Source organism: Leuciscus leuciscus (assembly GCF_965113295.1).
Source record: "Leuciscus leuciscus genome assembly, chromosome: 18".
In the NCBI taxonomy this organism is placed as follows: Eukaryota; Metazoa; Chordata; class Actinopteri; order Cypriniformes; family Leuciscidae; genus Leuciscus; species Leuciscus leuciscus.
In genome coordinates this window covers 9,681,892-9,705,616 of record NC_138742.1, presented here as the reverse complement: position 1 = coordinate 9,705,616, position 23,725 = coordinate 9,681,892, and the positions used below count along the sequence as shown (strand labels likewise).

The window sequence follows — 23,725 nt, the reverse complement described above, 5'->3', positions numbered from 1 at the left end:
TTTGATTTGCACATGTTTTCAAGCCTTGCCAATTTAAGCATAAGAGAACTCACGCACGCTGTGTGAGAAGTTTTGTGTGCGCACACACCTGAAGCGAACACAGCTGCACGTCTCAGACAGTGTGAAAAAAATGAGTTCTCCCTGCGCTTAAACGGTCAAATTCACAAAGACTTATCTAAAAATGCCCACCTTCGCGAGAATCCAAGTAAACATAATCAGTTATGGCTTAAGTAAACAGTAGAGAAAGAACGCATGTGTATCATTATATTGTATCCCTGCATTAGTCTTAAAGTGTGCACTGCACTGTTCTTATGTCAGTCAAACTACAAAAGATAAAGAAATCACTCCCTGTTCTTCACTGAATAACTTTTTTGTAACTTTAATAAGGATGAACCTTTTTTGGTTTTGAACCATTTTGAATCGGTATTGATATCGATATCAAAAAGAAAATTTGGACGATACCCAACCCTACTCTTTCTGCAGTCTCCTTCTTGCTTTCTCTCTTTCCTCCCCCATCATGAGTGTATACGCCCCCTACTGCTGATTGGCAACAGCGTTTTCCAGAAATAGCTTACTGCACCTTTAAAGTACCCTTAATTCTTAATTAAACATCTTTTTTTATTATTATTATCAGCCATTGATGGGTTTCCAAACACTTTGCACTTAAAAGACTCAAAATTATGAGACTATTCTGCAAAACTTGTCAGAATTCATTCACTTTTTAGTGCACATTTACATGTGAAAAACTGTTCATTAGCAGAATCCAATACTGCGCAATTTTCAGTCCTAGCAAACATTTCACAGGCCTAAATCTTCAGAATATTACACATCTTACCAAGAATGCAAAAACAGAAAACACTAAAGAGAACAAGACTGCCAATCTAAGCATTTTCTTTCCTATGTATTTTTTTTATTTTTATTTTTTATTTTTTTATCACTAGCACAATTTCTCAAAAGTCTACTAAACCACAGAATGAGTAAAGTTTCTTTCTTGAAATGTTGGTGGTGTAGAAATGTGAATGTGAAGTGCCAGTTCTGAGTGTAAAAGATACTGGGACATTTGGTGTGAAAACAAACACACCATTATATTCAGTTACAAAACTAGGCTAATAATAAAAATCAAATGGCCATTTAAACTTGCATATCCATTTTTAAGCATGCAATGGGTTTATAGCCAAAGACAATGACAGTTTTTTTTTCTTTCTTTGTAAGTTTTCAGTAATGTTCAGAAAAAAAAGGAGTTTGTGTACATTCTTCTTCTTAAGTCATCTTAATTTGACTTACCAAAAAACTGTGAGACCATTAAATGTTTGCCAGCAAACTCAAGAATACAACTGAATATTATATGAAGTTCTATATCACCTCACACACAAGCCATATACAACTGTGCAGATGTATTAATACTCTATTATTTCATTTTATGTACTGCTGTTAGTCATTTTCAATACTATAACTGTACAGTACGCCTGAGATTAATATCTCAACACCTCGAATCTCACATAGAAATACACTTATTATGGAATGTTGGATATAAACTGAGATAAGTGGTGATCCCTACGCTAAAACGGAATGACTGGAAGTTAAATGAATACATGAAAAATATATTGATATCTGTGGTCATTAGACTTCACAATAAATTATTTTATTTTGTAATTTTTATTTTTATATTTTTAAAATATGCATTTATTTACAGTGCTTTCTAAGATGTTTGTTCATGAGCCTTAATTTGTTCAGTTGCCATCGATTTCAATAAATGAAAATGCTTACCTTAACCTTTTCGTATGGTCTGTGTGCAGCACAAGCTAGATATAGAAATGATCTCATTTAGTACAAAAACAGCTGTTCAATACATTAAACAAACGCCTATTTTTTTTTTTTATAAGAAATTCATTGGACTCTGCATAGTGTAGAGCAGAGTGTTATCAATGCCAAGGTTTGATGCATGAATTGCTAAAAAAAATTATACCGTTACCTTGAATGCATTAATGTAAATCGCTTAAAAGAATCTGCCAAATGCATAATTGCAAAGTAAATTTAAAATGAGTCTTTATTGCAAAATAACGTTTAATTGATTTGCTGATCATATTCAATATTCAAATGAAGTGTAAAATACCCAAACATATTTTAATTTAAATAATCTGGTATTGCTTTTCTGGATGGATTGCTTCTTTTTTTTTTTTTTTTAAGTACAAACATAATCAGATTTGAAGGTGTTTATTGGTACTATTGACATTGCAGTTAAAAGACAAAAAATAAAGCCATGTTCTTTCTGATTAGTTTTACCCATAAATACATTTGTTTAACTAAGACAACATTCATAAAGAAAACAAAGCATACAAAAAAATAGCCCCAGTCCTTATATTGAAATCCAGTGTCTGTCTTTCTACAACTCAGATTTCTCCCTCTAATTTGGTCCCCTCTAGTCTGAGGTCTGCATCATTCCTGCCCACAGTGAAAAGGCTGACGACAGCAAGCAGAGCGGCCAGCATCATCCCCGCACAGCCTGCAAACATGTGTCTGGTGCCACTGCCAGCCTCACCCGCACCGGCCCCCGACACCTCCCCGTGAAGAGCCAGCAGTCCCAGGCAAGCCAGGAGGTGAAGAGGCAAACGAAACCAAGCCAGCACGGCAGCTCTTCGTTCCATGGGAACCACACGGCCCTGGAGAAAACTTACCGCCGGGAAATAAAGCCCGCAGGCTAGTTCCAGCAGAAGGAAGGCGAGAAGAGATTCCCTCGGCCGGGGCTGGCCGGGCACAGTGGAGAACGTCAGCATGAAGAAGGAGAAGAAAGCTAGTAGAACGGCTAAGCAGAGCAGGTGACCGGGTTGGAGTCGATACGGGGCCGACGTGGCCAGTCGGAAAAGCGTGGAGCCGGCCAAGCTGGCCGCCATCAGACTGGAGAAAATGATTCCTAGCGGCGGGCCGTGCGGGTCCAGTACAGGAGTCCAAAGAAAAACAAATATATAGAGAACGCTTTCAAAAAGTGCCTGAACGCCACCCAAAAGCATAACGCGACGGTCAGACAGCAAGCAGCGCAGGCCGTCCACACAGCCACGCCAGAAACGGGCCCTCGTTGACATTTGCAACTTGGGGGCGTTCACAGGGTTGAGAAGGGGGGCGTTCTTGTCTCCGTGTGCGCCCTCCTGTCTGTCCTCCTGACCCCATTCGGACAGCACAAACCAGGCACAGGCGGCAAGGCTTGGGATCGCCAAAAGAAACGGAGCGACCGGCCCCAACCCAAGCCATTCGGCAAACAAATTCGCCACCAGCCCGGCGCCAACTGCCAGTCCGTGATTCCAATTTGCGACTTTACCGAAGGTAACAGGAATCCATTCTTTGGGAAAATCATGGACGTCAACGTGACCGTGCACATACCAGGCCTCAAAAGCGGTGGTTAGCAGAGAGGTGGACAGGCCTCCTAGAACACGTCCTATTATGAGCACAAAATAGTCTTGTGACAGCTTGGTAAAGCAGCAGATAGAATAGGTCAGGCAGAAGAGGAGACACGTCTGTCTTCGCCCAAGAAACTGTGGTAGCCAGCCGGCCACTGGGGCAAATAGCACGCAAGAAGCCAGACCGAATACATATAGGATGGCGATCTGAGACTCCAGGAAGTTGTAATGTCGATACAGTTTATAAAGGTAAGGTCCCTGTAGCCAGTCGGCCCAGAGGGCCAGGAGATACGCCTTCAGAAAGAGCTTCTGGAAACGCTGGAATGCCGGATTGGCGACAGCTGTCTGTGTGGCCTGGAATGAGGTGATACGACGGGCTGCAATCTCTAAAGCCACGCACAGTCCTGCCAAAACTATAAATGCCAGGTATGCTGTCACAAACATGATGGACAAAAGTTTTCAGGTGACTGGAGAAATCCTAAATAATCCTAGATCATCATCATTCTCCTGCAGCTCTTGGTCCAGTGAAATCTATAGTTCATCTGAGGAAAGAGAAAAAGGAAAAATGATGCAATAAGTGCATTATACATACCATAAATGTTAATAACAATGGTTAAGTACCAAAAATAGTTCTTACCAAAAATGACATTCTTCATCATGTTCTGGATGAACCCAATGGAGAAATCATCATGTCAGACTGCCAGCTTGACTTCTGAAATGAGCCACATGGTTGCTATCAATACATTATACATCTATATATCTATATCTATCTATCTATCTATATATGAAGAGTTCAGATGCAAAAGCCTCTAAATGCCATCTGAAATTTTCTCATAGAATGATAATTTTTATCAAGCTCGTACATTTAAATTCAATAATTTCACTTAAATGGCAATGAAGATTACCTATTAATTGTCATTTAAGTGAAATTACTGAACTTAAATATACAAGCTTGATAAAAATGATCATTCTATGCGAAAATTTCAGATGGCATTTAGAGGCTTTTGCATCTGAACTCTTCAGAGAGAGAGAGAGAGAGAGAGAGAGAGAGAGAGAGAGAGAGAGAGAGAGAGAGAGAGAGAGAGAGAGAGAGAGAGAGAGATTCAACTTGACTTAAGCTTGAAACATCCATAAATGTTTGGTTAAAAGCCTTAAATACCTTACTCTTAACATTGTCCAAAAGAGTTTGCACGGTCTTCGCTGATTTTGGGAGATAAAACACCTTTTCTATGCCATGATTTCAGATGATTTTACAGCATAAATGACTGCAATATTTGCCTTTCTACAATATCCGTGTGTGTTTCCGGGTTACTCAAACGCAATGACGCAAAACACACGAATGACGTCTTTGCGTAGCTTATAAATATTAATGACGTTTTACGGCGTTCAACCCAGTAGGGCTCTCTGATTGGTTACAAAGCAGAAGTTAGCAACGATTAATTAACCAGAGCCGAATAAACGAATTCTTCTGTTATCAGAGATTGACTGACAATATTAATTAGTGTATGTAGCAGGACGCTCCATCAAGTTTACCAAGCAACGTTGGATTAAGCGTGAATGAAACGTAAGCATGAGTATATTCATTTTCTTAAATTGAAATGCCATTACGCTACTGCGGGTGGCCACACGATGTCACTATAACACCGTTTACTCTGTAAAGCAATGTCTTGAATAATTTCATGGATGATATCTCTAATGGCTCTCAGATTAACTAAAGAAAACAATACAATACCACTAAAATATGATAGCTTCTACAAAGAAGTTTTTAAAGCATAAGAATAAAAAATTATAATCTGGCTACATGCATGTGTTTTAATTGATTCTTTTAGAAATAGAGACTAAATAGCCTATGATTTTCCAATATCCTGAATTAAAGTGGATTAACTCAGTTTGACAACCAAAATGTAACTGACAGTTTCAGGCCAGGTAAAATTATTTCTGCATCACTCTGAAAAGCTCCTGACATAAAGTCTAATGAGGAAAAACATGACAACCATTAATGGTTTGTCTACTTATTTATCTTCAGAAAGAATAAAGCATGCATTGATGCTGCAATATGTTACAGCAGGCAAAGCTCACCGAGGCTGCATTTATTTGATCAAAAATATTGCAAAAATATAGTATATTATTGCAATTTAAAATAACTGTTTTCTATTTTAATATATTTTTAAATACAATTTATTTCTGTGATGCAAAGCTGAATTTTCAGCATCATTACTTCACTCTTCAGTGTCACATGATCCTTCAGAAATCATTCTAATATGCTAATTTAGTGCTAAAGACACATTTCTTATTATTATCTGAAATGCTGAAAACAGTTTTTGCTGCTTAATATTTTTTTGTGGATACTGTGATATACCAGTTTGAGGCAAGTAAGAATTTGGGATGCATTAAAAAGTGACATTAAAGACGTTTATAATGTTACAAAACATTAATATTTTTTAATTAATGGTGTTTATTGAAAAAAAAAAATGTAAGCAGCAAAAAATATTTTCAACAATAATAACCATTTAGCGCCAAAGAATGACTGTTTTTACCGTTTTACTGTATTAAAAAAAAAAAAACTAAATGTCACAGTTAGTGTGTGTATAGCTTTAAAAAACAAAACAGACAACATCAGAATAGATAATCTTGTATTTATATTGGTTCTACAGAAGAAAACAATTTACAAAATATACATTTCCATTGAATAACATAACTTTATCAGCCATAATAAAAATCAACTTAACTGATCAAATCAACCACATGGCAGACCAAAATGCCTTCTTGACATGCTTTGTGATCTCAGTAAATGCTGTACAGATACTGTGCTGGTGCCAGAAGTTCAGGGGCTCGTTCTCACAACACACAGATAAACAGTCCATTGCTTACAAGGCACCAGACGCCCCGTCTCATTCAAACACACCTCATTCTCTGAACAGGCAGTTAAATCAGTGTAACTGTGCAGGATTTTCAGTAAGAAAACAACAAAATATAACATGCATAGGAGAGAATGCTGGTTTTGTATCCTTATATTTAGATATATTCTTAAAGGAGAATGTGTGGAAATATACTTTGACATACTGTATTCAGCTTGATGATGATAATAAAAAAGCAAACAAACAAATATGACAGTTTTATCTAATCTCAAAAGTTAAAAATGTTCTTTTATTTTTTAAATAACTTAAGTGGTTGTTGCAGATACAGTAAATCTCCTGTAATTAAATGTATACTTTATTGTCTCAAACTAAAGTTTTAATGTGATGTAACTGTATAAGTGATATATATGGCTTATGTACATGGTATTTCTGTCCCTTTCTCAAACACACAGGCACATACACTGACACAATTGGCTTTAAATGGTCCCTAAAATTACCTTTCTACTGTATACATGGTCTACTTGACTAAAGACTGTGTATTTCACTTTGCAGGCAGTAAAGAGGAATGACCCGTTTTTTTGGTCTTCAAAAGTTCTGTGGTAAGCTTATATATGATGATATGACTTGCAAAACTTCCCCTCGGATAAATATAATCAACATTGTTCTCCAGGCGAGCTGAACGGAATGGCAGTGCATGTATGAAAATGATCCGTGAAAGCTTAAATGAAGATATAGTCTTGTTTAGAGCTTGCTGAGAGCCATCTGTTCATTGTGTTCCTCATTAACAAGCATAATAACCAATGGTTCCTATGGGAACACGCTCAACGTCTCCCCCTAAAATGAGCAGTCTTTCTCTTAACCAGGAAAGGTGTTCTCTGATTGGCCAGTCGTGGCCTTTGGTTGAGTTCCAGCTGCAGCGACTGATAGCTCAGGGATCGATACGGAAGGCCAGCAGCTTGTCGGAGTGAAGGTTGTTGAGGGTGCGCAGGTCTGGAAGACGCAGGAGCAGTTTGGGAAAGAGGGAGTTGTCGTCAGGACGGCGACGGTTGACTAAGGTGCGCAGCGCTCGGAGGAGTCCTTCCTGTAACTGTTCCACAGCCACAAAATCCAAAATGCCAGAGCAATCTGTGGATAAATGAAAAACCATTTATTATCAAATGCCAACAGAAAAATTATAAATAAATATTTAAAATAAATTATAAAATATCATAAATAAATTGTGTATGTATATATATATATGAAGAGTTCAGATGCAAAAGCCTCTAAGTGCCATCTGGAATTTTCTTCTAGAATGATCGTAGATTTAAGTTCAGTAATTTAACTTAAATGACAATTAATAGGTCATTTTCATTGCCATTTAAGTGAAATTACTGAATTTAAATATACAAGCTTGATAAAAATGATCATTCTAGAAGAAAATTTAAGATGGCACTTAGAGGCTTTTGCATCTGAACTCTTCATATATATACATATATATATATATATATATATACATATATGTATATATATATGTATATATATGTATATAGTCACAATATCTGATACCTATAAATAATATTTTTCTTATTTATCGGTATTCAATATTGTACATTTAATTATACAGTATATGCATATATTTGGTTGATTGGGATTTTTTGAGTTTTATTTGTTATTTAAAAAGAATTTTTTTGTCTTTTTTGTCTTTTTTTTGAATATAATGAAAGTCAGTGGGATTCACGGTTGTTTTGGATCCCATTGATTTTTATTTTATAGATAAAAACTGTTGACAAATTCTCCAAAATATTTTATTTTGTGTTCTGTAGAAGAAAGAAATTTATACCGGTTTGGAACTACATGAAAAACGTGTTATAACAGTGTTATTTTAAAATAATAATTTGGGCTATTTATCTGACATTTTTGGGTTATAGGCTAGAACATTAATAATAATAATCTTAATATTGCATTTAATATGCATCGCTATTATAAATAATCAGTTCAAATCGCTAACACTAAGCATGAGCAATAATTATTTACTGTCTTTCCCACTGAAAACATACCCTGTGATTCATACCATAGCAAATAGCACTAATTAACTAATGACTCTGATTCCAGTGTTGCTCTTACCTGCAGAAACCAGCACCACAGCCATGAAGAGTGCCAACTCATCTGACTCCAGGCCCAGACAGCTCAGCTTGGAACTGAACTCAAACATGGCCTCCAGCAAGGAGCCCATACCCAGACCCCTAAGGGTGCCCAGCGGGTATGTTTGCCCATTCAGGAAAGTCAGTGATCGTTCCTTGTGGTTGAACAGTGAGGAAAACCTCACCATTAGAACCTGTAAAAGGCAACAAAATAAGATGGAAGTGAAAAGATTGACCCAGATGATGTGTGTATTTTTCACTCTCAAAAAAGACAACAAGTTAGCGTTTAGGTTGATGTCCCTAAGGGGCTTAACACTGCACAACTATCTACACATTGCTGTGTTTGTTTTGAGTGATTTGAAAGGCCAACCTTTGGCTTAACCAATGGCATGAGTTTGAATTAGGACGAATTGGGAAATCTGTTTGGGTAGTGCTTCTTTAATAGCAATAAAAGAGATGTAAAAGGTCAGGGGAATTAAAGGGGTTATGTAATCAGTACCTGGAAAGTGCCTGCTTTGAGCAACATGACTTGATCATGCTGGCAGAGCTCCTGGAAGCCTGGAATGCCCTTTGCGAATTCGACCACTTCACGTACAGCCGGCGTGAAGCACTGTGAGAAAGACTCCCACACCTGCTGACTGGAGACGCCAGGTGCTGACACGGGGCATGCGTTCAGCGGACAGGCCTATGAGAGAGGCAGCAGAGACATTTAGCACATATGCTTCATTTATTGGTCTATTCTTGTATTTTGATCTTAAATTATACTTAAACGTACTATTTCTGCTATAATGAATGCTTACATGATTACTGAATATTCAGAAAATGGCAGTAAATTATTCATAATTCATTGATCCTCCCCAATTCTTCTTTTTATCTATTTAATTTTCTACAAAAAAAAATATGATTGCTTATCTATGTTTGAAATGTTTTGTGGAATTGCACACATAGGCACTAGTCAATATTTAATCTTTTTGTGTGTGTGTGTGTGTGTGTGTGTGTTTCGTTTATTTTCTTTTAATTTAACATTTTTAATATTTAAAGGGATAGTTCACACAAAAAATGTTTTTTTTTTGTTTTTTTTGGTTGGAACAACTTGAGGGTGAGTAAATAATGACAGAATGAAAATTTTTGGGTGAACTATCCCTTTAATTAATTATTAGCTTTCCATCAGTTTAGGAATCCAGTTTAGTTCCTTCACAAACCCCAGTTCAGGAAACCCTGACATAATGTAAAGTTTAATGCACTTTATGTTGTTGACAACAAAGAATGGCATAAATATGAATACCAATATGGTACAAGATTAAACTAAGCTAAGCTTATTAAACCAAAGTAATATAAAAGTAATATAAAAGTAGTACCTAAAATGTGTAATGTAATAGATTACATTATTAACTACAATTTTCATGATGAAATCTGAATTCAGTAATGGGCTACATTTGTAAGTAATCTACCAAGTACTGTAAACATTCCTCACCAGCACTTTGGAGCCAGCAGCCAACTTAAACGGACACGAGGCCTGGCTTTGGGACTTGCCGGCCACGTAGCTGTTGTAATCGGCGTGATTGGGTTGTGAGGGCAGGCTAACTCTAGACTGGGAGTGATTTTGGCTGAATGAAGGCTCGTAGCTGTACCGACTGTTGTCCACCAATGAGACCGGGCATTTGCTGTCGCTGGAAGCAACTGGGCAGCTAGGCGGTGCCGGGAAGCTTTCATGGGTAGTTGCGTGGTACCCTGCGAGAGGGTTTGCGTGAGGATAGTTGCTGTCCTGAGAAGGGTTGTTTTGAAAGGTGTTCGTTCCGCTGTTGCCCGAACGCTTGTTTAGGTGGTCCTGCGTGTTTGTGAAGATGTTCTGGTAGGCTCGGGATAAGGCACCAATGGCCTCTTTGGATTGGTTCTCGCTGTTGCTGGGAGGAGGTTCAAGTGGTGGGGAGGTTTCCATGCCCATGGTGGACGATTCGTTGAGGCTGTTCATGTAGCTCTGCATCTCATCCAAAAGCCGCTGCTTCTCTCGCTTGGGGATGCGGCCGAAACGCACAGCTAGGGGTCAGAGAGAGAAACAATAGGTTTAAAGACATGAAGTCTTAATAAATTAATTTGCCATTATTGTGCCTGGTTCATCTGTGCATGTTATTTCAAAGAAAATGTTTTATTATAATGCTTTAACTTTTTTTCCCTCTGAATAATGCAATTTAAAGAGATAGTTTCCCCAAAATGTATTGGAAAGTCTGTCATTATTTACTCAGTCATGTTGTTCCATCCAAACCTGTATGACTTTCTTTCTTTTGTGAAACACAAAACAACAAAACACTCAGTGGGGTCCAAAACAACTTTGAACCCCCTCTTTCATTGAATGAACAAAAAACTGACTGAAAAACCAGGCCGTTAAGAGATCCTGTTGATCAGTAATCAAAATGTCCATGACCTATTTCTTTTATAATAAAGTGCATGTTGCTATCAGAAATGACCTAGAGTGAAAAAATAAATGAAATATTGTCTGAAAATTGCTTTGGAAGTTTTTGAATTGCACAGCCACAGTGTAAGAGACAACTCGCTATCCAGTACTGACAACGGTATGCTGAATTTTTGGTCATTGTGGTGTCAAACATGGATGAACATTAAATGTGTCAGTGCTGTTTTCTATGCTTTCGCATCTTTTAAAATCCCCCCACTTATTTCTCCCTCACCACCCCTCCGCTAAGAAAATCTGTCAGCTGTCTAAAAATAACACCATTGCAACAATGTGTTAACTCCCCCCACTCTTCATCACTCTCTCCGTCACTACCTCCCCTTCCTATCTTCATCCCTATGCTACTCTCACTCCTCTCTGAAGCCGTAAGTAGGGCAGTGGGTCAGGCAGAACTTGATGGCAATGCCATGGTAACTGGGTGAGAAACTAATGATTGTGATAAGGAGAAGAGAAGAGAAGAGAAGAGAAGAGAAGAGAAGAGAAGAGAAGAGAAGAGAAGAGAAGAGAAGAGAAGAGAAGAGAAGAGAAGAGAAGAGAAGAGAAGAGAAGAGAAGAGAACGTCATTTGGCAGATTGAGGTGACAGTAGACGTAAGGGTTTGTGGTATATACTGGTTTTACCAGATGTGAGAAGGATGCGCAATATATCATATAAGTCTCACAACACCTGTAAATGAGAAAATGAGCCAAGAACGGGGGGAAACATCTTTTTAGATTTCTGCAACAAACATACATTGGTTGTGTGTGTTACCCTTCAGCATGATAGATATGATTAAATACACCATTCAGAATTGAATTAAAAATGCCTGTTAAATTGCAATTTAATTCCTGAATTTCAGCTCAATCAGAATTGGGGTAGCAAACAGGATACAGAAATTTGCACTTCAAATTTGAATGCAAGGAAGTAGAAATCCAATGAATTGAAATTCAAACAAATTAACATGACTAATTTTAACTAGAAGAGCAAAGTTAAAACTTTGAATGTTGATTTGACAAAGCCTTACTTTAAAGTTATTTAAAAAGTTTATAGCAACACTTCATTTCCCAGAATGCATTGCATCTGTTGAATCTCTTACAGTTGCAATTCAGTAAATTTCTATTCCTGTCATTCCAATTAAAATTCCAATTCAGCTTCCTGTGGGGTGTGGCCAATTCAAATTCCAACACACCAAATTTTAATTTTAATTTTACTTGAACTTGAACCAGAATTCAGTTTAAAATGTTGGTATGAATCTGATATCAAAACTACAAAGGTTCATCCTGTGCAAAACAATGTGTGACACATATAGCTGCACTGATTACTTGTCTTCGCAAAGGCAAGATCAAAGCGGAAGTGAAACCATGCTGGCCCATCGTGTCAAACCAAACATCTGTTTGTATAACACAACCAAAATTAAACAACTGACTGAAATGAAGTGAAGTGAAATCAGGGCGTCTGCTTTATTGTGGCATTTGAGGCAGTTACATGAGGTTTTCCTGTTTGTGCATGAGAACCCGTAAGAGAAACAGGTTTCTAGGTTGTGGGCTCTAGCACTTTCAGGAACCATGGTAAAAATGACTGTTTACCTCCCTCACTTTGCACCAAATGGACTCATTTCTGTTGGTGCCCTCTTAGAACAACATCCATTGCAATCCTTGTTAACAGGCAACCCTACACTGTCACGCACATCCGCTGGTAAACACTGCATGAAATGCCACCGAGAACCTGACAGAAGTCGAACCCAGCTTAAATAGGTCACAATGTACTAGTATAATATGGATGCCAGTTTATTTTGCAACATTTCCTAAAATGTTCATCACATTTATTTTTCATTCCAGTGTTTTTAAAGTTAAATCACAGCCGAAGGCATTATTCTTCAGAAGAGTTCAGATGTGTGGCTTTTTCTGCATCCCTTGCTTAATTTTTGCTGCAGAACAACATTAATTGCTGAGGATGTTATAAGGGCATGAGCGAGGTAATCAAGTCGCCCGTGTTCCAATTTCTCAAAATAATTCCTGTATTTGCTGCAGTTTTCCAGATGACAGATAGCTTCAGGGACTGCGTGACTCCATCCCTCATAAATCATTGTCTCTAGGAGGGATTGGGAGGCAGAGCTTAGGGAACGTGTGAGGGGGAAGGGTAAACCGATGGAGAGAAGGAAGCGAGAAAAAGGAGGGACCACAAAGGGCAAAGCTAGAGATGGAAACGAGTGCACAGCCAAACTAAAAGAAACTTGCTCTCTTGAAAGTTACCAATGGTGCAAGTCTAAAAGAGGAAAGTAGGTTGAAGGGGGCGGGTGTGGTGCTGGGCTGAAGAATAAGATGAAAGTACGACTTTTTGCTATTTGTCATACTGTATGTCAGTGACCTGGTAACCTCCTAAAATTCTTACCGTCGCGGGACATGCCAACGGAAAGGCATTTTTTGAAGCGGCAGTGTTGGCAGCGGTTGCGGTTCATGCGCATTATCAGGCAGTTCTCGTTCTTCACGCACATCTTGTAGTTAATGTTCTGCTGAATGCTACGGCGGAAAAAGCCCTGCAAAGAATGAAAGACAAACATTATAATAAACCACAATGCTAGAAAAGACTTATGTACAGCATGTTTATTTTATCAGAGGCTCATTATGTCTTACCTTGCAGCCTTCGCATGCATGGACACCATAGTGGAACCCTGATGCAATATCTCCACATACTTTACAAAGGAGCACCATGCCTCCTGTTTCTGCTCAGATAAAAATAGAAACATGTAGAGAATGAGGTCAGGATGTAAAAGAACACAAAGAAGGTGTCCTAAATAATAGGGACTCATTATTCTTTTGTGAAAGAAGATGCTGACTGAGTGTGTTGCGGGTTTTAAAAAGGGAAAACACTTACTGGTAAACGTGCCAGTGAATCCACAAGGCCTTTTACCGGCGATTGGATGGGAGTAGCTGTGCGGGTTTGATCCTGCCGTGGAGTTATTGTAGATTTCAGGGAACTGAAAGACCCGTTTTGGAGAAGCCGGCGATCCAATACTTCCTTGCTGCTTGAGGGCCCCAATCTCAGTGAAGGTGACCTCCTCTGGTGAAGAGGGCTGGGAGTGGGAAGATGGAGACTGGGTTTGATAGCCACTAGAGGGGCTTCCTGGGCTTGGACAGGCACTGCCATTGGTACAAGCGTAGAGTATCACACTCCCTGTAGAAACACAAAAGTATATATAGCCCAGTATATTAAAAATGGAACTTTAGTCAATTGCATAAATTATAAATGAATTTAAACTGATTCTTTAAAACACCTTGGCTTTAAACATGTTAAATCCCTAATCAAAAGTTAGGGTTAATTGTTCTGTCATGACAGCTCTCAGAGAGTTTGGCATGGTAATAAATGTTAATATGTTTGGTCTCGGTGGAATAGATCTGTTACGCAGTTGCTGCAGAACAAGCACAGGACTTGCCACTGCCAATACACACAACATGCTTCTATGAGCAAGAAAGACATGCTGCTGCTGTACAAGCTAGAGTTCTCAACGGGTCGGGTCGGCCCGACAAACCCGACGGGACCCGCGGGTACGGGCCAGGTTCGGGTCGAAAATATAAGCAAATGACTCGGGTCGGGTCGGACCTCGGGCTTAATATTTTCTGCTCAGTAAAAAAACAAAACATTTACTAATCATTGCTGCTGTTCACCGTAAAGAAAGTCTGGCTGCTGCGTGCAACATCATGGAGAGGGGCGGGGGCAGACCTGACGCCGCTGCGTGCACGCCTTTAGCCTGGAGAAGAAGATGAAAAGTAAACTTGCCGCAGGTGAATTCACCGTCGCTACTACAGACTATTTATATATTTAAAGTTTATTGTTTCAGTTGTTTGTATTGTTAAAAGGCGTGAACATTAAAGGTTGATTTGAATTCGCGTCTGCTGGTCATGATAATACGTGTATGAAAAAAAAATTCTGACGCGGCGTCGGGCCGGGTTCGGGCAGATAATTCATGTTGATGTGTCGGGTTACATCGGGTCCGGGCTTTAAAAGCCACGTGCCGGGCCGGGTCGGGTTGTAATTTTCAGGCCCGTTGAGAACTAGCTAGTACAAGCATTCATGAATCACCCCCATAGCAGATCTATACAGGTGGAGCTGGGGAGGTGGAGTTTCTGAAAGCGTGGAGCAAACTGCTACAGCAAACAATAGGCAAGAATTAGAATGTTGAGCAGCAAGCTCATTGACTACCAATTCTGCGGGAACCAATCAGCTGTGCCCTATAGAGAATGATTTAATCGCAAGCAGATTGGGTTAAGGACTTATGAGCCTATGCCTAGAGTTTCATGACAGAACTTGTTTTTCTCATGTGTCCCAATTCAGGTTGTTGCATTGGCTAATTTGCAAATCAAATCCAATCTGATTCAGTCCGAGTCGTTTGTAAATCGATTGACTGAAAATCTCTGGTTCAAATACTGACAACACTATTGCGTGCCTGTTTAATGGCTATCTGTCAGGTAAATAGGGTCATTATATGCAAGATATTTCATACGAAAAACGCTTACAGCAGCTTTCAGAAGGAGGAGATGTAGGCTAATAATCTAACTGACTGAGAGTGAGTGAGGTTCCCTCAGTCAGAACGATCTCACGCGCTAAAAATAGTGACGGCTGCACAGCAACATAGTGCAATGTTCCCGTTTGATGAAATAACTCAGGATGTGTTGTATGTTTTGGTTGTAATAGGCATATTTAATAGGCATGGGTATTTTAAATAAAACCGTTGGCTTGTTTTATTTTCATTTCCCCGCAGGTTTCAGGTTTTCTCCCTCTGGTTTTCTGCATCCTATCACATTCACATCCTCTCCGGTCATGCGCGCAGGATGAGCTGAGACACGGTCTCACGTGTTCACAAGCTCTCCCGCCTCTCCTCTCCAATAATAGCCCTGGCATAGTGCCCCAACCAAACTCCACAACACCTGACCGCCGCCTCACATGGATTCCTGACACCGTTCCTGCCCAAACTAAATCCGCAGTCTCGTGTAAACTGCTACAACAATCGCGAGTCGCGAGCATCAAAACAAGCATTCACAGGGGGCGCGCACCGGAGGATGCCGTGTCAGCTTTGCGATGATGTTACAGTTCCCACACAGATGCATTGCCTGAGAGAGCAGGGGCAACGAGGAGTCACGTTTTGTTAGAATGTGCACTGTCTGTGGCTTTCTGATTAACTTTTTAAACAAACCGAGGACACAGTCGGTCTCTGGGCCAAGAGAATGTGATTTAGAACTGCACTGTTCAAAATGTTTCGGGAATCACTGGCACCATGATTAGGCCTACATAAGATCACTAATGGCAGACATGTTCTCATTCTGCATGATTTGAGGTAATTAAGTACTCAATTATAAATCAGTAGGCTACTTATATAGTTTTGAATAACCTCTAGCCTTAAATGCTCTAGCACACACCACTAGAATATATTGATTCACACTGACACAAACCTAGAGTGCATTTAATGGGATAGTTGACCCAAAAATTCTCTGAACATTTATTCAACCATGTTGTTGCAAATACATATGAGTATCTATTTTTAGTTGTTCCCTGTGCAATGCACGTTAATGATTCCTATCCACTTTTATAGTATGTTCCTGATTGATAAATATCTCAACATGAGCAATAAGAGGATGAAAGTAAATGATAACAAAAAGGTTGTTTTTTTTTTTAGGTGAACTATGCCTTTAGTACTGTGTACAATGAGAAATGGTAATAGGGTAAATATTTCCTTAAGCAATTTTCCTCTTATTATCTTTCAAACTGGGTTTTATGGTGTAGCCTACACAGAATTTGGAACCCTTATGCAGTAAACAAGTTCAAACTACCATCAAATATCTGCCCTGCTCCTTTGTGTGTGTTTTCTCATACTGCACTCAGTATTTATTTATGCTCAAGTGTTTTCATGATCCCTCCACAGGCACGTGCAGCGCCGGGACTTATTGACATACTAAAGCACTGGATTGTACAGCCTTGTGATAGTGAGCCCTACCTGAGCAATGCTACTCAGCCCTGCCCATGCTTAATAACCCCACCTACATACACAGAAATACTCACACCTGACACACACGAGGCCACAGAGTTTAAAGCGACATTGACTTTAAGGATAACAGAACATGCCCCTTAAATAAATAGTGAGGCGCAGCTGCACTTATTTCAAATGATTGCAAAACAATCTAAAACTTTAATCTGAAATGGGTATGTGCGATATAATTTTCTTTTCTTTCTCTTGCCCTTTATAAAAATAACCAGCTTGTAATGAGAGGGACAGTGCAGCAGTTTCTAAAAGCTACACGAGGAGCCATGCACACGTCACTGCAAGTCTGTATAAATTGGGGTCAGTGAAACACCAGCATTAATTGAAGAATCAGCAGGTCTCTGGCAGCTCTTTGTGAGCTTATAGGCAACCCATGCAAACACTAATCTGCTAGTGAGCTGAGACAAGCGTAGAAACGTGAGGACTTTGCAGGGACAATAATCCCCTCCTCCCTTGCCTACACCACTGGCATGGTCTCCCTCCCACGAGGAAAATTGCTGAAATGCTCTACCTTGCATGACCGCATCCTTTGTGCATTTTACTTGATGTACAACATCTTAACATATCTGCATATGTGTCGGTTGGGGATGCAAGACATTTGTGCATAATCCCATTGTATAAGTAAAATTGTTATTAAGAAAAAAGCACAAGCTTTCACACTTTTTTTTTCTTCACTTTTTGTTTTGAGTAGAAGCATGCAGTTTGTTTGCTATTGAAGGAGATATGCTAACTTATAATATTATTTATTAATTGGGTTAATACAGACAGAACGGTCATTCTAAAGTGGGTCAAAAGAACATGAATATGAACTATTTAAGGCAAAGAGTTTTCAACCCCCCAAGGGTTCATTAAATATTTACAAAATATATTGAGTAAGAATATTGCATTTTTGTGACAAATATATTTTATTTCTTAATGTTCATATCTCCTTGCAATGTATATTAAGTAGCCTATAGTTTGTATTTGCGTTGAAGTTTTGAGTTTAAAGCTTGCTCACCTGGTCGGTATGCACTATAGACGCTGCTTTGAAACAATATTTATTATGCAGTTATAATTTTTTTTTAATATATAGGCTATATCTTATAGGGTAGAAAAAGGACACACAATATACTTGATACAAAATAAATATTTTCCATTATGTTTAATATTTTCATAATATGTTCTGGCTTAATATTATAGTGTTGTCTACAATGCTGAGCATTTTGCACAATATATGATAATATAGCACCTGTTAGATTTTAGATAGATAATCAAAGAAAAAAAAGAGGTCCTATGCGATACAAATGTTTAAAAGCCTAACTATAAAATCCTAAACTGCCCTCAAATAGAAGCCAAAATGTACGTTTGGGTAGGGCATTTCGTACAATACAGAATGTTCTCATGCTGTCATGAAGCTGTTTATGCGAACCGCTCCAAAGAAAAAGTTGCATGAGGCGGGAAAACGTGATGAGGCGCTACACTGACTGCATGAAATCGCTGACCCACTGACCAACCTCCCCCTTTCTATCTTACAATCTGCACCAAAACATAGAATCTGAATCACTGAAAGAACGAAGCGGTGATGGCGGGGGCGTGGAAATCACGCGCCGCACGCGGCTGAGAGAGCGCATGCACGTGAGGACGATTGTAGGCGCGAGGGATGAGTTCGGTCGGTGGGAAGATGCGCGCGCAACTCGCTCCTCTCTTATAACCCAAAAGCTCTATAAAATAGAGCAAGCGGCTATATCGAATGGATGGTGGGGGGTGGATGGTCCGTTATCCGGCGTAAATCGCATCTGGAACCTCTAATTCACCTTGTGTGAACTGGTGTTAACTGAGTAGCCTATTGGCTGAATGTGTGATGTGCATTTAATCACGAACATGTTCCAGAGCGCCATAAACGTAGCCTAATATAGCCTAATTGTTGCTTTTCACGAAGAATGAAAATAAAGCTAGCCATATAATGAAAATAATTCAAGGTCCTGTTGTTGCACAATTAGCTCACATCACATTTTCAGCAGAGATTTCATAAGCGATTTTCTAAAGCATCTGAAGTCAGTAGGTTAGTGAACCAACCCATACCCCCAAAAGTTGGGGAATAAACTGGTGTACATGCTCCAGTAGTCCTTTTGAAGATGAATGTCGATTTTTTTTATATGATTTAAACCCCTTAATGACTTTTGATGGTCAGGTCAATATTTTTGACCTGAATGAAAGCAGTTTATTTTTGTGTTACGTTAGGATAGCTGAAAACATTGTTATTGTATAGACTACATTAGAATTGCTCCACTCCCTCCATGCAAATGGAGATGCTATACCGACCTTCTTTTTTTTTTTTTTTTTTTTTGTATCAGACTGAATCTGCTTATAGACTAGATATTTATTATTTTCATATTTCAAGTTTCAAATATGTACATTAAAATGATTAAGCCTGATTTCACTTGCAGCATGTTAGTGTGAACAGTGTTTTTTTTTTAAACGGTTGTATAGGTAACAAACATGATATTGGTCATGGGACATTATCGGTATCTATCAGTCAAAATTGCTATATTTTTGCATCCCTAATAAAAATCCACGTGGGTTGGATCTAAACTCAAAGTCACATGAGTTGATGTGTAGGCAAGCCCTTTACTTACGTCTGAGTAAATAAATGTGTTTCCTTGTTTCCTGTTGTCTACCACTCAAAGGTCATGTGTTCGGATGTTATTATTTCCCTGTCTTTAATGACTTTATGCACCATGTCATTGTGCCTCGTATTTGTTTTCAAGGCTTTCTGTCAAACGCACAGAGTTGAGAGGGTGCGCCATGCAGGCATGAGACAATGTTTCCATCACCTGTTCCGGAACGTGACTGCAGCTTTTGTAAATGAACCAGCCGTAAATTAACAGTGAAGTGGATTTGGTTGACTGAGCCAGCATGTAATTAGCCCTTGGCTAACCTCGGTAATGAACCACTACCCAAATCAGCTTAACCGGTTAACCTGCTTGGATGAAGGCTATAGTGCACGCTCAAGTAAAGTTAAATTATTATAAACTTTATGACATATTGCATTAGTTCCAATGTTCCTCAAGAGCCCACCAACCACTCAGCTGAGTGCTGAGACTGTGAAGGATGTCTTGACTTTTTTTGACTTTTCTATTTATATTACATTTGCATAAACAGTTTGTTTTGAATATCTCATATGATTAATGGCCAAACTCTTTACACTGGTGAAGTGTGTTCATAAGCCAGAGCCAAGTTTAACAGCGCTCTTATCTCCAGCTTGGACCATCTACACGTGAGTTTGTTTTCAATGCTATAGCAGGAAGTTGTCAGCACATGCGCGTGTTATTAAGCAGATTCCCTGAAAGCAATCATAGAGTTCATGACAACAGTTACAGCAGTTACTCTAAGTATGGTAATGTTTATCTCCATCATTTATGTGATTCACACAGTAGACTGATGCTATATATAGATGCTCTTTGTAGTCTTTATGGTGCACTGATGAGTCTGCCCAGCGCAATCATCAAAGCAAGCCAATACCTTCATGACACATGCTTAGATCATCTATTGCAAATCATGTGGATCATATAATTCATCACAACCCTACCCTACGAGTATAGTTCATATGAAAGAACATAAAACCTTCTCTTTTAACTGCATTGTGCATCTAAACAGTTTAATCAGACAAAATTATAATTACACAGCATGAAAATATGCTTAATTATGAGCTAAGCATTTGCATGAATTGCATGAATATTTACAGTAATGGTGAATATAACTCCATTTGTTAAGAAGCACAAACCATTGCCACCAATAATATATAAATAATAATAATAATATAGGTCACACTTCAGATGGGTCCAATTCTCACTATTAACTATGACTTTTACCTCAAACTCCTAATTACTGCTTATTAATAGTTAGTAATCTAGTTGTTAAGTTTAGGTATTGTGTAGGATTAAGGGATGTAGAATATGATCATGCAGAATAAGACATTAATGTGTGCTTTATAAGTACTAATAAACAGCCAATGTAATATGCATGCTAATAAGCAACTAGTTTATAGTGAGAATTGTACCCAAAACTAAAGTGTTACCTTATAATAATAACCCTTATCAGAGCAAAGCATGCACTGAACGCACTGAATTATTTTCATGAAATTATTATCATTTAATATTATCATCATTATTTTGTGGTATTAGCACAATTACCAACATAAATACAACCAATGTTATTTTTATTTTTTCTATTCAAAATAATAATAATATAATAATAGACTATATCAGCAAGAAAAAGAACAAGAAGAAATGTATTACTTACCAGGACTATCCATCCTTGATATGCTTTTCGAGATCCTGTCTTCAGAAATCTTGTCTTCAAGAAAGTCTGTTTGTGTCAGTATGTTAAAGTCTGGTGAAAGCAGGTAAAAAAGTCACGAAATGCCAGTGCATACAGTGAGCAGCCCAAAGTATCGCTCGCACAGAGCATTGGTAGTGGAGCCAAACAGTCGTTCGAAGATACAGTCTGTCACAGGTGTGCAGATGCCCCTTCCGCGCGCTGCTACCTGTCCTGCGTTCCTCTGTTCCTGAGCTAGTGTGAAGGACGCAGTTAGGGATGCCTAGTGGTGATGTCTCATTGCCATCAGCATCTCTGTGGGACTGTCAAACTTCACTTCCACTCCTAGCCAAAGCACACACCCTTCCACACCCACATAAATCACGTTTTCAGGTGACTGACAAATGTGACTGGATTTAGGGAAACCGTCAACCTCTTGTTTTCTTTGACGGGGATTTATCTCACGTGCCCATGATCTCCTAGCTTTCTCTTTTCCTTTTGATCCTAGCGTGCATGTTCATTGGCGGGAGTGTAAGCGGCGAGCTGAGCTGGATGTGCTTATTCGAGCGCGCTACGTGCTGGTAAAGCCACGCTGCATGTGCCCTCCGCATGTGCCGCGGAAAGCGCTGTCCTACTGACACACATATTTTTTGTATTTTTTTTTGGTGTGCAAAACACAGCGTGAGATCAGGCGACATGAGAGGCACGCACATGTATTGCAGGCGAGGCTTTGCGTGACTGCTGCCGCGCGCTTCTTTTAAATTCTCTTCTGTCATGTGAATGATGCATGGAGTCATGGCATTAACAAGTGCATAAAAAACACTTGAATTGTATAAAAGATACAGTAATATGATATAGTCATGTAGGCTATAAAAAAAGTTAAATTTAAGATAGGCCTACACAATATAAAAAGCATTGTTTTGACCAACAAATGTTGCAATCAATAATGTTAATAATTGATTTTTTTAAATGAGATAGCCTAATTGCCCCATAACATCCGAGAAAATGCTCTTATCTGATCCAAACAAGTCAACAATCAAATTTCATTGTATAGTAGATTCTTGCCTGAATCTATGCTAGTGTGGGTTTTGTTGTTCACTTGTTTACCCAATAGTTACAGCAAAAATATGATATAGGAGTTTTAGATTGGAGGACAGAATTCAAAGATTGTATTCCAATTTAAGGGGGCTTTGAAACAACACACACAACCCCTTGCTAGAGATAAACAAAAACTTTGGACTCAAATGTGTACAATTACTGAGCTATAGCCTAGCTCTCTTGTGGCAACTTCCCCTTGTGACAACCCCTTGTGACAACTAGCCCCGGTCTTCTCCCCCTCCACACACACACACACACACACACACACACACACACACACATACACACACACACACACACACACACACACACACACACACACACACACACACACACACACACACACGTTGTGTTTTCGTGATTTATGGGGACTTTCCATAGACATTATGATTTTTATCCTGTACAAACTGTATATCATATCCCCCTACTACCTCTATACCCAAAGCATTGTGCTCATTTTATTAGAAACAGTTTTGAGGATAATGATTTGTAAACAATATCGAGTTTGAACTGAAACAAAGGCAAAACAGCGGCCTCTTGTGGTCAATGGACACGCATTGCTGTTTTTACACCTAATCAAACACTTTTTAGTCTATGTGCTGCTGTGGTAGTTTTTGAACAAATATTTGGCAACATATAATTATATATATTTTACTTGGCATAAAAAATACATGATATTTGGCAATATAAAATCATATAGCCTGTATTTTTTAAATAGTTGAAAAGGTAAAACAGGAATGCGTGTTGTCTTGCAAGCCAAATTAGGCTTTTTAGAATTAAACTTAATATAAACTCGACCAATCACTTTATCTTTACAAAGCCTTGTAAACAGTAGAAATAAGTCTTATAGCCTACACTTTAATATTTTGTAGTGTTATGCTACTTGTACGAAGTTTTAGGTTATAGCCTAGTAAAAAATAACCAAGATAATCCAGCGAAACACACAATTCCCATTCATAGTGTTTACAAACAATTAAAGTGCGTAGAATGTAGAATAATTATAATTAATCATTATTAAAGGGGTCTTGTTTACAGTGGGGTTTGTCTTTTTCTTTTTTTTCCTTGCAGTGCTTTCTTGTACTGTCTGATGGCTTGATGTTGTGGCTTTACGTTGTACTTCCTATGTTGACCGCTAGGTGTAGCTGTAATGCAAGAATTGGCTCTTAAAACCCTACCACTTCATATCTTAATTTAGCATTAGGCCACACCAGGAGATCACTCACAAACTTCCCTTTCAATTTCTTCCTCATTTCTTAATATATTACATCTTTATCGTGAAACCACTCGCCCTTCCTCCATACATACAAAATATGCCTATAAATGTGTACTAAGTATCTGAGATAGTTTGTGGTATCAGTAGGGAACAGGAGAGACTGTCAAACCAGCAAGTATGCACCTCAACATATTGGCTAATGAACCTCCTTTCAAGGACTTTATTTAGACATTGAGAAGAATCCAGTCAGACATGAACCTTTTTGCTGT

At 38.7% G+C, this 23,725-nt stretch overlaps 3 protein-coding genes across 6 annotated transcripts in view; all 3 read right to left on the bottom strand.

Annotated features, from left to right (window-relative positions):
- The window catches only part of LOC309481339 (tubulin alpha chain), a 267,267-nt gene that overhangs the window by 56,419 nt on the left and 187,123 nt on the right, over positions 1–23,725 (bottom strand). The gene's annotated exons all lie outside the window — the stretch shown is intronic.
- mfsd5 (major facilitator superfamily domain containing 5) lies at positions 2,199–4,712 on the bottom strand. 4 transcript variants are annotated; one of them, XM_082146226.1, is made up of 3 exons: positions 4,552–4,712; positions 4,030–4,104; positions 2,199–3,934 (listed from the first exon to the last, which is right to left on the bottom strand). In XM_082146226.1, the coding sequence occupies exon 3, from the start codon at positions 3,834–3,836 to the stop codon at positions 2,391–2,393; it is 1,446 nt and encodes a 481-aa protein (XP_082002352.1). In that variant the 5' UTR covers positions 3,837–3,934; positions 4,030–4,104; positions 4,552–4,712; the 3' UTR covers positions 2,199–2,390. The 4 variants fall into 4 exon arrangements, with proteins under 4 accessions (XP_082002352.1, XP_082002354.1, XP_082002351.1 ...); XM_082146228.1 differs by having other exon boundaries at positions 4,030–4,101; XM_082146225.1 differs by having other exon boundaries at positions 4,557–4,712.
- nr1d4a (nuclear receptor subfamily 1, group D, member 4a) lies at positions 6,013–21,771 on the bottom strand. The gene is made up of 8 exons (XM_082144299.1): positions 21,131–21,771; positions 13,690–13,989; positions 13,449–13,537; positions 13,207–13,351; positions 9,845–10,407; positions 8,870–9,055; positions 8,354–8,564; positions 6,013–7,375 (listed from the first exon to the last, which is right to left on the bottom strand). Exons 1-8 carry the CDS (start codon positions 21,141–21,143, stop codon positions 7,179–7,181), a joined length of 1,704 nt encoding a protein of 567 aa, XP_082000425.1. The 5' UTR covers positions 21,144–21,771; the 3' UTR covers positions 6,013–7,178.